Here is a 16204-nt window from a genome sequence, read left to right on the forward strand (position 1 = left end):
TTGAGGCAAATTAAGAAAGGAACATCTATTCACCCCTTAGAAGTCAAAATTTTCATGCTAACATTTGTTGTAATAAATAGGCAACTTTTCTTTGTTGAGCACTAATTAAGGGACTACTTTATTCGACTGTTTTTTCTTTCTCTACAGAATTAACTTATGGTGAAAGAGGTGTGCTTTTTCTCCAATGTTAAAAAGAGTACCTTTAAATACTTGTAAGGTGATATTTATAGAAAGATTTTTATAATTAATATATTGTCTTTTCTTGAATTTGGTAAGAATAGTACATCAATATGTAAAAACAATTTTTCAAATAAAAATTTAATCAAACTTAACAAGCGCTTAAAGGCTCAACTTATTGTTTCCTATAAGCATAACTAATTAATATAAAAGTATAAATTTCAAATCCAGGTTATATTTTTCATGAATTTTTCTTCATGGGGATCTAACAAATTCGGTGAATTTAAAAATAATTAAGAAAATCATGTTTTCATAAGTTGCAACACTTTTTGATGTCTATTCAAATAACAAATTTCATAAGAAATTTGACCTACAAAGCGATTAACAACCTATTCAAATAAGGAGAGATATTAGACTAAGGCTGTAACACTTTTCTTTTGTGACAAAGAAAAAAGGGAAAGGAAAAGGTAAATATACTGTGAAAAGAAAATAAAAAAAGAAGAAACCACAAGTCCCAAAATCTCCTTTCGTCAATTCTTGTCCCAAAATCCCATTTACCCATCTATCAAAAATTGGAGTATCCTTATTGGAACATACCAAATTTGGTAACAAAAAATCACTTTGTTAAAACTTGTGAAATTAAGAAATTCAGATCTTCATATCGAGTATTAGCTAAGCGTGTTAGAACTCACCAAACAGTATTAGCTGTTTTATTTTCTGTGGATTTGAAGACAAACAGAAAGATGTTGAAAGCAACTAAAAGAACAACAGCAACAAGTATAACATCAACGAAAATGATACTTCTACTTAATTCCCTTACACACCATCTACCCACTTTCTTCTGCTTCAAGTATAACAAGTTTATGGTTACAATACTAACTTGACACTTAATTTTTTCTTTCTATTGTCTCTTGTGTCATTTTTGTTTTATTTTCAATTGTGAATGTATAATTAAATTACAATACTTAACCTTTTGCTTGTTTAATTTTGTATTTTTATATTGATGAATGAGAATATTATTTAAACTCTTAATTAAAAAGATCTTTGTTATGTACAAATTGGATACCAAGAAGAAAGATTATATATCAAGCTGTTATAATCCAAATAAAGATAACGAAAAACAGACAGGCTTCTGATTGTTGCCGGAATTTCACCTGAGAAATTGAGTTCACCCCTTAGAAGTCAGAATTTTCCTACTAATATTCAATGCAATATATCTTTATCATGAGGAAAAAGGTGAAGCATGCCCTCTAGCTCACAGGTAAACTATCCTCTTGTTGTTCATGACAAGGTTGAACTATCCTTCAGTGACAAAAATTATGAATACGTTGTGCAAAATGGACAAACGACCTTATCTCCCACACTTATACTATATTTGAAATTTAAATCTTTTCTTTTAAATTCAAATTTTCAAGTTCAATTTAAATGAAAATTAAAATCATAAATCTAAACTCACAAATAAAAACAAATTTCCGACTAACCACTTTACTTTGTCTAACGGAAGATTCACATTAAGCATAGAAATTTCTCAAGGCACACTTCCATACAAGGCATTTTCAGGTAAATCTAAAATATCTAACCCTTGGCACTTGAATAGTTGAATAGAATCAATGGAATAACACCAAAAAGTGGTTATGGTGCAGAAACAAGTTTTGAAGTTGAGTGAAGGAATCAAACCATGATGGGATTTCCCTAGTGAAGTTGTTACCAAAATCAGCCGAGACAAATTAGCCAACTCCATGGGCAATGAGCGAGGGCGGACCCATGTACATGGGATTGGTGTCACATGACACCACTCAATTAGAAAAAATATTTATTTATTATATAATTTATATAGAATTTTATATACTTAATGATATTAATGAACCCATTAATTTTTCTCACAATTTTGTAGGAAATGGGCTTAAAAAGTAGATTTTATTAAAAAATCTATATATTAGTAATATTTAAATATTATCAAAATATAAAATTATTAAAAAGTAATTTATATATTAAGATTTAAATATTAAATGGAAAGATAAAAAATTTCCTTCTATAATTTAAGGTTTTATTAAAAAGGTCAAAACCTAAACTACTCTCCCTTTCCAAAAATTCAAGTATAAGACCTGTAGTGACATTTCCTTTTCTCGATCCTTGGCTGTGTTTTTCACTCTCTCAAAACAACTCATCTAGGCTTTAATTGTAGGTAATTTTCAATCTACATTAAGTTTTTAAATACTTCATCTCTAAATATTTTTTTGATTTATTTGATTGTTTGGGTTCATAATTATAATCTAGCTAATAGAAAATAGTATTGTACGTTAAACAATATCTTGAAACTATAGTTTTTTATTTATTTATTTTGTAGATATATTGTTTGATTATTTGATTTTTGTATTTAACTTTATCTAGTTTGTGGATGCTGATATTTAGTTTTGATTAATGAATAGAAAATTGTCATACTGTTAGTTGTTGAAGCTGATAATTTGCTAGGTAAAATCATATTTTATTTAATTTTAATATCTTAGTTTATGCTAATGAGTAGTAATTTTTAATAAGTTTTTATGATTTTAGATAAATAAGCAATGGAAAGATATTTTAAAAAAATTATCTTATAAGACTCAAATCTCGGATAACAACAACAAAATTATACTAATGATGGTACTCAACAATCTTCTAAGTAAAGTCATGTTGAATTTAATCTAAGTACTCTCTTTGCAGATTTTGGATTGAGGAAAATTTTTTTGGAGTATCATCCTATTGATCAGGGTAAAATTAGAAGAGCATATTTGAAGAAAAGGACCATATTAACCTCCTGATCATAAGTTATTACTATTATTTTGTTATGACACTACTTAAAAAAATTTCTGGATTCGTCCCTGGCAATGAGCTGTGAAACTGATTATATCGGATGTCAAGCTCATAAAGAAAAGATAAATTTCCCAAGTGAGGTGCGATGGTGCCTATAAGACCCATGTAAGAAAGATCAAGAGCGATGACTCTTTGATGATGGGATAAGCAAGTGACACCAATCCAGTTGCAAACAGAGGTAGCACTAGTCCAGTTAGTTGCCAAGAGGTTTTGGGGGTCATGGGTGACATGAGCTTTCAGTGCAAGAAGAGCCAATTGGTCAGTGGTGGTGGTGGTGGGTGATTCTGCTGACAAAGTAGCAAGAAAGTTTTACAACACCACCACAAATAGCATAAGAGGGAGGAGTTAGCCAATGTTTCCCATAAGGTTATATTTGTGGTTGAGGCAAATTAGGAAAGAAACACTCAGTTTATTTGTTGAGTCATTGTGTTGGTTGAGGTTCATTTTTTAAATACTATACATGGTGAAGCATCGTAGAAAGTCCCTACAAATAAAGAAAAGCAAAAAGCAACATGGAGAAATGACCGTATCAAAAGGAAAAGGGTGAAGCATGCCCTCTATTTCACGGTGAAGCTAGTGTTTTGTAGACTAATTCCACCCCATTTAAATATAGTCAATGCAGGTGAGCATTTTAGGACACGTGAGTTATGATCAGCATTTTGTCGTCCATGACAGGGTTGAACTATTCTTCATTGACTAAAATTACATACATAAAAGTCTTCATCCTTTTGAAAAATTTCATTCTTCTACTTATTTTATTACAAGTAATAATGAAAAAAAAAAAAATACTTTCTTCAACACATAATGAATCCAATTCTTGTCCCACAATCTTTACTTTCTTCAATTTCATGATTCATGTGCGGCTAATACCATTCAAGAGTTCACACCTAAGACAATTAAAATATGATCCTTGGGTAGCAGTATTCACATGGATATATATTCCTAATATTCAGAGATAATCAGCATAAAATATGACTAGTCCTCCATTAAAAGTGTTTTCTGTCAAAGGTTCGGGTAGTAGCTAGCTAAGTAGCAAAGCACATTATCTCTTTCCATTGAATCCATATCTAATCAGCCTTGTTATTCATTTTCTTCTACTTTTTGAAACAACAAGGTTCTCTAAGTAACAGCTAATAATTTAGCAACATTAGCGTTATCAGTCATTCAAAAGCAATGTTGCTTAAGCTTACCATTCGCATTTTCAGTCTCCCTACCGCTGCACAATATTATTTTCAGTCTTCATAGCTCAATCACAATGTTCCAAAGCTACAGCTCGTCCTCTGGGACTCTGAGAGCAACAGTGGTTAGTCTTTTTTTCTTTTGGCAGAAAAATTCACTTCTTGGGAGTCTTTGTTAATGGCTGTTGGAATTAAATTGAGGATCACCTTATAATAACTTTGTACTCAAAGCACAGAGGTCATCACTTTAAAAGAAATTGTTGTCGGTATTATAGTGCCTGTACCTACGTTCCTAGTTATGTAATATAGTACAGAGGTCATCACTTCATGTAATCTCTTTCCATATCAAAAATCTACTAAGATTTTTGAACTTGTGTACTTCTGATTTCCAGCAAATACATATGCAAGGAATCAAATAGTATAGTTCAAGATATCTACAGGTTGAAAATTACATACGATAATCAATAGTCAGAATTAGAATTTGACCAATACAACTGAAATTAGTGATAACATTCCAACTAACTGAAAAGAAATCACCTCAACCGTAAAGCAATGGAGAATAGGTCTAATGTAGAGGACACGAACAAATTAACAAAGTCCACCACAATATATATAATGATTACAGAATCCATACCACCAAGCTTGAAAAATCTCCTTTCATGTCAAGATCTTATTTTGCCAAACTATCTGGTGGAAGAAATTAACCTTGGAAGTTGGCACATACCTAACCTCGTAACATTTGTTAAAACTTGTTAGACAAAGATCTTAAATTTGAATAAAAAACAATAATTGTTTTACATAGGATAATTAAAACTCACCTAAGAACATTAGCTGTATTACTTTCTTCCCCCACTTCTGCGGATTTTCCCTCTCATAACATATTTTTGTTGACCTCTCTCAATGATCCTAACCAGCCACCATGGTTTTCCAGTTGTGAACACAGTGTATCCCATGCTCAATCCACAAACAAGCCCACATCCATACCCCATCAATATAGAAAATTTCCAATTCACAACATCACCATCTTCGTCAAACTTTGTTGGTTGTGGTACCAAATTCTTTTCGTTACTACAATTTTTGGATAAAGGAAGTCCACATAAACCCAAGTTTCCAATGTAGGAATCATTTGTGAAAGTATCAAATTGTTTGCCTCGAGGAATGAGTCCCATGAGATTATTCCAAGAAAGGTTTAATACCTCTAAGAATATAAGATTTATTAATTGTGCAGGAATTTTTCCTTTGAGCTTGTTTGATGAGAGATCTAATGATTCAAGTGCTGTCAAGTTTCCTAATATTGATGGGATAGGACCCGTTAAACTATTGTGAGAGAGGTTGAGGACAATAAGTGAATGAAGTTCTCCAACTACTTCAGGTATTTGTCCTTTAAATCGATTATTAGAAAAGTCAATAATTGTCCAAGTGGTTAAGATTTTCATGAGCTCCATCTCCGACCCTTTTGTTGTAATAAATAAAGATTCATAAAAATAAAAACCTTGATTAGTCCCAGAATATATCATGTACTTTGGGTCACCTTTGTTTTCACTCTCACTTCTTATAGCTTGAAGATTTTCAAAAAATTTTGTTGGTAAGTAGCCATTGAAGTCATTGTGAGAGAGATCGATGATTCGCAAATGAGTGAAGGAAAATTTACCTTCAAAGTTATCAATGCGATCATAGAGTCTATTACATCGCAAGATAAGAACTTGTAGATCTAAATTTCCTAACCAAATTGGAAAAGTGTCAATCAAGTTGTTGTTCCCTATATCTAAAATTTCTAATTTCGAGCAATTAACCAAAGAGCGTGGTAGTGACCCTTCTATCTTGTTGTCATTGATGCGAAAAGATCTCAACAAACAATCTTTATGAAAATTTCCGGGTATTTTACCATGAAAACTATTCATGCTTAGATCCACCATTTCAATAGAATTGCTTAAGTTTCCAAGACATTCTGGAATAATTCCATGAAAGTTATTCCTCGACAAATCAAGAAAATACTGTAGTGAACTCATATTGCAAACTGATGAAGGGATTTCTCCAATTAAATTGTTGTGTAAAACGCTTAAGCCACGCAACGAAGGTTGTAGAGTTGGAAGTCGACCTTGGAGCAAATTTGAATAGAGATAAGGAGTTTGAATATTGTTTACAAAAAATTGCTCAATAAAAATGTAAAAAAAGAAAATTTAGCTCAAAAAATGATACTTTTACTTTCCCTTGCACAGCATCTAGCCAATTGCTAGTGCTTGATTGCATGATGGAGTATCCATATTACAATTTATATTAAGAAAATTTTAGTGGAACTTAATAATTTTTGTGTATAAACTATGAAAAACAATAAGTTGTGATATGGATGCTCCATTGTGATTAAAATACTTACTTCACACCTGATTTCTTCTTTCTACTCTCCCTTGTCCCATTTTTCTTTTTTAATTTTCAACTGTGAATGTGTAATGAATTACAATACTTAACCTTTTGATTGTTCGGCTTTGTATTTTTATATTGATGAATGAAAATTTATTTAAATGCTTAAAAAGATTTCTAATATGCAAATTGAATAAAAAGGAGAAGAAAGATTACCTGTGAAGTTGTTATCATCTAATGAAAGAACCTTAAGAAAAAGCAAGCTTTTGATTATTGATGGAATTTCACCTGAGAAATTGAGTTCACCTCTCGTAAGTCAAAATCTTCCTAATTTATGACGAAAGATTTTTGTTTTTTCCCTATTTAAAGAAGGGAAATGTTAGAGTACCTTTAAATACTTGTTCAGGTGATATTTATAGAAAGATTTTTATAATTAATATATTGTCTTTTCTTGAATTTTATAAGAATAGTAAATTAATATGTAATAGCATTTTTTCAAATAAAATTTAACTAACCTTAACTAAACATTTTTCTTTCTTTAATGCGTAACTAATTAACACAAAAGTAGAAAGTTCCAATCCAATTTATATTTTTCATGAATTTTTTCTTGATGGAGATCTAACAAATCCAATAAATTAAAAAATAATTAAGAAAGTCATGTTTTCATGAGTTTTATCACCCACATTTACACTAAATTTGAACTTTGAATCTCTTTTTTAATTTAAAAAAAAAATCTAAGTTTTCAAGTTCAACCTCAATGAAAGTTAGAATTATAAATCTAACTCTGACTAAAAATAAATTGCCAACTAATCATTTCAATTTGGCTAAAGAAAGGCCCATATTAAACATACCTGTCAAGTTGTTAAGATCAAGATACAACTGACTTAATCTAGTCAAATTGATTGAGTGAAACAAGGAGAATGTAACAACAATAAGGCCTTTTGATTGCAGGCTCTACATTTTACATAAGGCTTGTAACAACAATATTTCTCAATGTGATTCTTCTTTTTGCAATAGAAACATGGTGGAAATTGCCCTTTCTTTCCTTGTTTCTTTTCTTCATACCTTTTGTCTTTATCTTTCTTCTCACGTTCGGTCTTCTTGTGACTTTCACTGCTGGTTCGTTTGTCAACACTTCTTGCAGCCAAGGCTGTTTCGACATGGTCTTCTTGCCTTAATGCTCTGCGTTGCTCTTGAGCTTGCAAAGCATTTATTAATTCTGATACTAACATAGTTGTCAGGTCCTTAGAGTTCTCTAAAGAGGAAAGTTTTGATTCAAATTTTTCAGGCAAACTTACCAAAAATTTATTGACAACTCTCCTTTCTGTTATATTTTCACCAAGCAATCTTAACTGATTAACAACTCTTAAAACTTTATCAGAATAATCCTTCATCATTTCTTCATCTTTCATTTTTAGCACTTCAAATAAATTCTCTTAACAAGTTTAGAATTTGTATTTGCCTTGTACAATCAATGCCATGAAATTCTTCCTTTATCTTGTCCCAAGCTTTCTTTACAGATTCACAAGCCATGATTCTTTCAAAAATTGCATCTGTGACAGCAGAGTGAATGCAAGACAAAGCTTTAAACCATTTTGCTACTTCTTCATTGTGCTGCTTCATTTGAGCAATTGTTGGGTTGGCTTGTCGAGTTGGAGGGCCATCTCTTACTTCCACAACTTCCCACAGGTCAAAGGCCTTTAGATTTGCCTTCATTTTCATAGCCCACATGGGATAATTGTTGCCATTAAAAACTGGAGGAGCAGCAATGTTGTAAATAGAGGAAGCCATTTATTTTTAAAGCCTCACAGAAAGAACAGATAAAGAAAAAAAGTTTGTAAAGGATAAATGTTTTGAAACGATTTTGCCAAGGTTCCTTAAGATCACTCAAAATGCTCTAATACCATGTTGATCTTTTGAGAATATTTATAACAGAAATTAGAATACTTATAAAAAATGTAAGAGAAAATTTCCAGAAAAGAGATAAATTGAAAACAAGGATCTGATTGATGTTTTTTCACTACTGCATTAAGTGTATTTATACACAAATACTGAGAGGATAAGAACAAGAAAATAGTTAATCTAAAAATAAGGGATCAAAGAGAGCACAACTTATTCAAATAACTGCTGTCTTGAACGGCTCACATCATGTGGCCTTTATTCCAACATAAAAACTGCTTAAGAATACAATTCTAAGTCATGTGGTTGACATGTGCACATCTTTATCTTTGAAGTACTGATGCCACTCTCTGCAACTGAGACTTTAATTTTCATTAACCAGAAACCAAAAAACTCAAACTTGCCTAAACACAAGAACTGGCAATAGAAGTCAAAAACACCTATCAGCCTAAAACTATACTCCTAAGGATGATATTGCAAAACAACCAAAACCAAATCCAAAGCGTCCGAGCGGATAAGTTACAAGCCAAAGCAAAGGACTCAAGATCCCTTGATACCCTTTGATCGTCTAGGAAGAGTCCAAGTCCGCAATGAGAAATATATAATGTGACAGTTTAACAAAAATTTGTTTTTAAAACTAATAAGTTTTTATGTAAAGACGAGGCAGATGATTACCAGCTCCACGAGTGATTTGTTTGTCCAGATTAGTGAGCAAAATATTTTAAATTGTACTAAATGATGTAAAGAACATGCCAACAAATTTAGCAATAGGAATTGAGATAATTAAGCACAATTTTATTCATTTCCCCTTAGCATTCAGCTAACTACGGTTTGGTCCCATGTAATTAGACACATGCAAATGCAATGCTACATTAGTTGTGAGGATCGCCACTAGTTTCAACATCCACCGCCTCACCAGTGTAATTGCAGCAACTCCTATAGCAAGCTCGTCCAGGTAAATCACAGCACTCAAATTTGCAGCTTCTGCCGTAGAGGATGGCATCGTCTACCTCAGCCTCAGTTGTTCGAGTAGCCAGCTCAGCTGTACTTGTAAACTCATGTTCAACATGTTAGATTATTAAAGTTGGTTGTCACATATTTCAACTAATGCAAAGAATATTTAGAGCAGCTGACCGTTATTGATATCTGTTGTAGTTGCAGCAAGGCGTCCAGCTGCCACCTCCGAAGAGATGAGAAGAACAACAGTTACAGCAGCTAAAAGAGCAAGTATTTGGAGGAGGAAAGTCTTGGAACTCATCATTCTTATCAAAGTAAAACAATGTTTCACCAAAGTACATTCGGAGCGGGATATCTTTTATTCATTTATATTTGTGGTTGACGAAACTAAGAAAGAAACAACTCAATTAATTTGTTAAATCAATGTGTTGGTTGATTTTCATTCTTTAAATACTAGTAAATGCGTGTTCCGAACCGTATGATTAAGCATTATTTATGAAATTATGCGTTGAGTCCATGTAAGGCAATATTATAATAGATTTTGGCATTGTAGAAACTGCCGACAAATCAAGAAAAACAAAAAGGAAAATGGACAAATGGCCCTATCAAGAGGAAAAAGGTTAGGCTAGTGTTTTGTAGACTAATTCTACTGCCTTTTAATATAGTCAATGCAAGTAAGCTTTTTAGGCAAGCATTTAAGCTTTTGGTTATATTAATTAATGCAACCTGAAGGAAACCCTTTGAGGCTCCCTTTGCCCCTTTCATCAACTTGATGATGAAATTAGAGGAAAACAAGAGGATAATATTTTAATAAATTTATTATCTTTTTCATGTAACCATTATTTTATATTAATAATTAAGTTAAATTTATATTAAACTTTTAAATTGAATTCACGATTTATTTGAATTTGTATATATTTTCTGAAAATAATGATAATGTTTAACTTAACCCAATTCATACGTAATTCCTATGTAATTTTTGAAATTGTCGAGGAAGAAATAATAAAGGTGAAAGCAATGTGATATAACTTTTGCCATATTGATCAAAGAAGGAACACTTTAAAAGTTTTACAAATTTACATTGTTTTCCTCCTTTGGGCCAATGGACTGAAGACAGAATAATTGACATATTTGAAAAGATTGTAGCGTAGCTTAGAAGCTAAAAACAATTCCAAAAAACGTAAGCATTAGGGATAACAAGTAGTTATAACGTCTAGGATGAATTTGACAGATTGAAATATCTGACTATTAAGTAATCTCATGGTTTTCGTCCATGACACGGTTGAGCTACTCTTCACTTGATTGACTAAAATTTTGTGTTTAGATGGTTTAAAGCTATTTTTCTATGGAAGATAATATATATAATACAGCCTTTGTGGCAAGTGCTTAGAAAATCAAGAAAAGAGAATGTAAAATAGACAAATTACTGTGTCATAGAGGAATAGCTTGAAGCATTTCCATGGTGTGAATTTAAGCTTTTGCGTCAACAAAACAAGTCTTCCTCCTTTTGAATAATTATAGAATTAACTCAATCATTTCATTACTACTACTTATTTTATTTCTGATTATTAGTAATAATGCAAAGCAACTTTGCCGTCTAAATACTTAAGATTAAGCCCCAACCTCCTCACAAAGCAACAACAGCATTATCAGTCATTCAAAAGCAGTGTTACTGAGTCTTATCAGTAGCATTATCAGTGTCCCTACCTATAGGTTTGAGCATTCAAAAGTAATTAATATGGACAAATTACCATGTCTTAGAGCACAATAATTCAAGCCTTTTGCACCAACAAAACAAGTCTTCCTCAATCCTCCTTTTCAATTAATTAGCAACATTATCTTAATATTTTACTTTTTTTTGTTCGTTTACCTTCTTGATAAATTTCAACAATCTAATTTTTTAATATTTGATTCAAGCATTTTATCGCATGTTTTTCATTTTTGACTTTTTATTAAATAAATTATGCAATGAGAGATATATGATGCGTAAGTTTAACAAAAAAAAATTGCTTTTAAAACTGATAAGTTTTTTTATGTGCGAAAAGTGTTGAGGCCAACAAAGAAGAGGCAGGTGATTAGCAGCTACACAAGTGATTTGTCAAGTTAACAACCAAATATTTCAAATTTTGTTGTAGTAAATGACGTAAAGAACATGGCAACAAAGCAATAGGAATTTGAGATAATTGAGCACAATTTTATTCAGGACACACCAAATTAAACTACGGTAATTACACACATGCAAATGCAATGCTACATTAGTTGTGAGGATCGCCGTGAGTTTAGATGCATGGTAGAGCCCATTGACTTTGTTATGACTGAAAAAAACCTTGGCTTGGTGCAGCCAAGAAACTGCTGAGATTTTCAGTAGAGGCATTATGCCAGTTACATATTCTTCTTGTATTTTCATATTTAGCATTCAAGTGGAAGGTTCCAAGTTTGAGACAGTGATGCACGTGCTCAAGTGGTCATTACTGTTTGATCTTAGAAATGAATATTCTAATTCAGGAAAAAGGTTACACAAAATGCTTCTTAGTTACCAATTATCTTTATCACATAATCAAAAGTTACGGATGGTTATAAGCAAGCAATGGAGACGGATATATATATATATATATATATATATATAGTTCAAGATATCTGCAAGTTGAAAATACTAACCATAATCGAAATTCAGAATTAGAATACGACTAATACAACTGATATTAGTAATATACCAATACAACAAACTGCAAAGAAATCACCTCAACCTCAAAGCAACGGAGAATAGGTCTAATATAGAGGAGACCAACAAATTAAGAAAGTCCACAACAACATTCATATAATGATCATAGAATCCATATCACCAGGCTTGAAAATTTTGCTTTCTTGTCAAGATCCTAATTTCCCAAACTTTCTGTGGACGAAATTAATCTTGGAAGTTGGCACATACTCTGCCTGGTAATATTTGTTAAAACATGTCAAATAAGGCTCTGGAATTTGAATAAAAAAACAACAATAATTTTGTTAGAACTATTAATTCTCACCTAAGAGCATTAGCTGTATCACTTCCTTCCTCCACCTTTGTGGATTTTTCCTCTAATATCATATTTCCGTTGACGTCTCTCAATGATCCTAACCAGCCATCGTGGTTTTCCAGTTATGAACACTATGTATCCCATGCTCAACCCCAACACTAGCCCACATCCATACCCCATCAATATAGAAAATTTCCAATTCACAGCATCACCATCTTCATCAGACTTTATTGGCCGTGGTTCCAAATTCTGCTCATTACTACATTCCTTTGATAAAGGAAGTCCACATAAACCCAAGTTTCCCATGTAGGAATCCTTTGTGAAAGTATCAAATTGATTGCCTCGAGGAATGAGTCCCATGAGATTATTCCAAGAAAGATTTAATACCTCTAAGAATATAAGATTTACTAACTGTGTTGGAATTTTTCCTTCGAGCTTGTTCGATGAGAGATCTAAGGATTCAAGTGCTGACAAGTTTCCTAACAATGATGGGATTGGACCCGTTAAACCATTGTGAGAGAGGTTGAGGACAATAAGTGAATGAAGTTCTCCAAGTATTTCAGGAATTTGTCCATGAAATTGATTATTTGAAAAGTCAATAACCATCAAAATCTTTAAGATATTTGGGAACTCCATATCTAACCCTTTTGTTGTAATATATAAAGAATCATAAAAATATTTAACTTGATCAGACCCAATATACATCATGTAATTTGAGTCACCTTTGTTTTCACTCCCACTTCTTATAGCATGCAGATTTCCAAAAAAGTTCATTGGCAAAGGGCCATTGAAATCATTGTGTGAGAGATCAATGATTCGCAAATGAGAGAAGGAAAATTTACCCTCAAAGTTATCAATGAGACCATGGAATCTGTTACGTCGCAAGATAAGAACTTGTAGATTCAAAGTTCCTAACCAATTTGGAAATGTGTCGTTTAAGTTGTTGTTCCTTACATCTAATATTTCCAATTCTGAACAATTAACCAAAGAGCATGGCAATGACCCTTCTAGTTGGTTGTGGCGGATGCTAAAACTTCTCAACAGACAACCTTTATGAAAATTTCCAGGTATTTTACCGTGAAAATTATTCATGCTTAGATCCACATTTGTAATAGAGTTGCTTAAGTTTCCAAGACATTCTGGAATAATTCCATGAAAATTATTCGTTGACAAAAGGAAATAATCTAGCAATGAACTCATATTGCAAATTGATGAAGGGATTTCTCCAATTAAATTGTTGTGTGAAACGCCTAGGCCGCGTAATGAAGATTGTAGAGCTGGAAGTCGACCTTGGAGCAAATTTGAACAGAGATAAGGAGTTTGAATAATTTTTAGAAAAAGTTGCAATATAAAAATGTAAAAAAAAAATTGAATTCTTGCTCAAAAAATGATACTTTTACTTCCATTGCATAGCATCTAGCCACTTGATAGTGCTTGATTGCATGATGGAATATCCATATCACAACTTATATTGAAAAAATTTTAATAGAACTTAATAATTTTTATGTATAGATTATGAAAAACAAGTTGTTCCCCTTAGGGTTATTTTGTGTGTAATTAACGAATGATTTTTCCATTTGATTCTAATCTAACAGATGCAAACCCTCTAGTAATTAAGAATTTGATGGTTAAAACATTAACACATAATTTTTTCTTTATACTCTCTCTTGTCTCATTCTTTTAATTTTCAATTGTGAATGTGTAATTGTTTACAATACTTAACCTTTTGATTGTTTAATTTTGTTTTTTTTTTTTTTGTCTTGATAATTATGAATATTATTTAAAGCTTAAAAAGATCTCTAATATGCACAAATCAAATAAAAAGAAGAAGAAAGATTACCTGTCAAGTTGTTATCACTCAAATCAAGATACTCAAGAAAAGGCAAGCTTCCGATTATTGATGGAATTTCACCTGAAAAGTAGTTTCAGCCCTTGGAAGTCAAAATTTTCCTAAAACGATTTGTTGTAATAAATAGGCCACTTTTCTTTTATGCATAACTAATTAACATAAAAGTATGAATATTCAATCCAAATTATTTTTTCATCAATTTTTTTAATGGAGATATAACAAATTCAATTCAAAATTAATTAAGAAAGTCATGTTTTAATGAATTTTATCACCTACACATACACTAAAGTTGAAATTTTAATATCTTCTTTTAAATTTATGTTTTGAAGTTCAATCTAAATAAAAAATAAAATCATAAATCTGAACTCACAAATAAAAACAAATTACCAACTAATCATTTTTATTTGTTTATGAGAAAGTCACATTAAGCATACCTGTTAGGTTGTTACTATAGAGATACACCTCGCTTAATTTAGTCAAATTCCCAATTTCTTGAGGTACGCTTCCCTCCAAGGCATTGGTAGATAGACTTAGAACTTCTAATTCTTGGCACTTGAATAAACTAGTTGGAATTCTACCGGAAAAAAAGTTGTATTCCAAAACCAGATCTTGTAACTTAGGAAGGTGATCAAATAAAGTCGATGGAAGTTGACCTACAATAATGAAATTATTAGTGCTGAAATCAAAATTTGCAGTAAAGATATATTTATGATCGAACAAGCTGATTATTTATGCAACCTGAAAGCTGATTATTGTCCAAATGCAACCATTTCAAGTTGGAAAGATTTTTTATTGCTATAGGAATATGCCCCTCCAGATAATTGTCATACAACATCAACTTCTCAAGATTTGATAAAGAGCCCAAAGAAGATGGGATAACACCAGAGAAGTTGTTATGGTACAGAAACAAGCTCTGAAGTTGAGTGAAGGAATCAAACCATGATGGGATTTCCCCATGAAAGTTGTTGTGACCAAAGTTTATATATTTCAATGAAGACAGATTAGCCAACTCCATGGGCAATGGGCCATGAAAATGATTAAATCGGATGATAAGCTGAGAAAGAAAAGATAGATTTCCCAAGTGAGGTGGGATGGTGCCTAGAAGACTCATATTAGAAAGATCAAGAGTGGTGACTCTTTGATGATCGGATCCGCATGTGACACCAGTCCAATTACAAACAGAGGTAGCACTCGTCCAATTGGTTGCCAACAGGTTTTGAGGGTCATAGGTGACTTGGGCTTTTAGTGCAAGAAGAGCCAATTGGTCAGTAGCGATGTTGGGTGATTCCGCAAACAAAGTAGTCACGGAGTTGCTCAACATCACCACAAATACCATAAGAGGGAGGAGGAAGCCATTGTTTCCCATAAGGTTATAATATTTAGGGTCAAGGCAAATTAAGAAAGAAACAGCACAATTAATTTGTTCATCATTGTATCGTTGATGCTCATTCTTTAAATACTAGTACGTGCATGTTTGGAAAGCTATGATTAAGCATTCTTTACAAACTTATGCGTCAAGTCAATGTAAGGCAATATTTTCATAGATTTTGGCATTGTAGAAAGTCCCTACCAATCAAGAAAAGCAAAAAGCAAAATGGACAAATGGTCTTATCAATCGGAAAAGGGTGAAGCATGCCCTCCACCTTCACATTTGAGATTTTAATTAAATTTCATTTAGTTATTTTTTTCCTTTTTACTTTTTTTCACAAAAAATTAATGGAAAAAAAGGCAAAAAAAAATCAAAGACAGATAACCAAAAGCAAAAATATAATCAAAGGGAACTTTAAAAGCATGAATTAATTCTCAATACAAAGATTAATTTTGTTTCTATAGTACCGGTGTTTGGTAGCCTCGTTCTAGCACCTTTAAATGTTGTCAATGCGAGTAAGCTTTTTAGGCAAGAATTTAATCTTTCAACTTGA

The 16204-nt window shown here is 32.0% G+C and overlaps 2 protein-coding genes and 1 pseudogene across 3 annotated transcripts; all 3 read right to left on the minus strand.

Annotated features, from left to right (window-relative positions):
* Positions 1 to 4753: 4753 nt before the first annotated feature.
* LOC108662685 (receptor-like protein 9DC3 pseudogene) lies at positions 4754 to 6473 on the minus strand (annotated as a pseudogene). The gene is made up of 2 exons (XR_016027332.1): positions 5024 to 6473; positions 4754 to 4929 (listed from the first exon to the last, which is right to left on the minus strand). The product of XR_016027332.1 is annotated as a receptor-like protein 9DC3 pseudogene (transcript).
* Positions 6474 to 9236: 2763 nt separating this feature from the next.
* On the minus strand, positions 9237 to 9816 carry LOC18593195 (uncharacterized). The gene is made up of 2 exons (XM_018124952.2): positions 9597 to 9816; positions 9237 to 9504 (listed from the first exon to the last, which is right to left on the minus strand). Exons 1-2 carry the CDS (start codon positions 9721 to 9723, stop codon positions 9335 to 9337), a joined length of 297 nt encoding a protein of 98 aa, XP_017980441.2. The 5' UTR covers positions 9724 to 9816; the 3' UTR covers positions 9237 to 9334.
* A 2266-nt stretch (positions 9817 to 12082) lies between these two features.
* On the minus strand, positions 12083 to 15685 carry LOC148761357 (receptor-like protein 33). The gene is made up of 5 exons (XM_088807836.1): positions 15021 to 15685; positions 14717 to 14935; positions 14274 to 14345; positions 12443 to 13722; positions 12083 to 12353 (listed from the first exon to the last, which is right to left on the minus strand). Exons 1-4 carry the CDS (start codon positions 15646 to 15648, stop codon positions 12461 to 12463), a joined length of 2181 nt encoding a protein of 726 aa, XP_088663962.1. The 5' UTR covers positions 15649 to 15685; the 3' UTR covers positions 12083 to 12353; positions 12443 to 12460.
* Between the last annotated feature and the right edge of the window lie 519 nt (positions 15686 to 16204).

Source organism: Theobroma cacao, chromosome 7, assembly GCF_053813885.1.
Source record: "Theobroma cacao isolate CCN51 chromosome 7, ASM5381388v1, whole genome shotgun sequence".
In the NCBI taxonomy this organism is placed as follows: domain Eukaryota; kingdom Viridiplantae; phylum Streptophyta; class Magnoliopsida; order Malvales; family Malvaceae; genus Theobroma; species Theobroma cacao.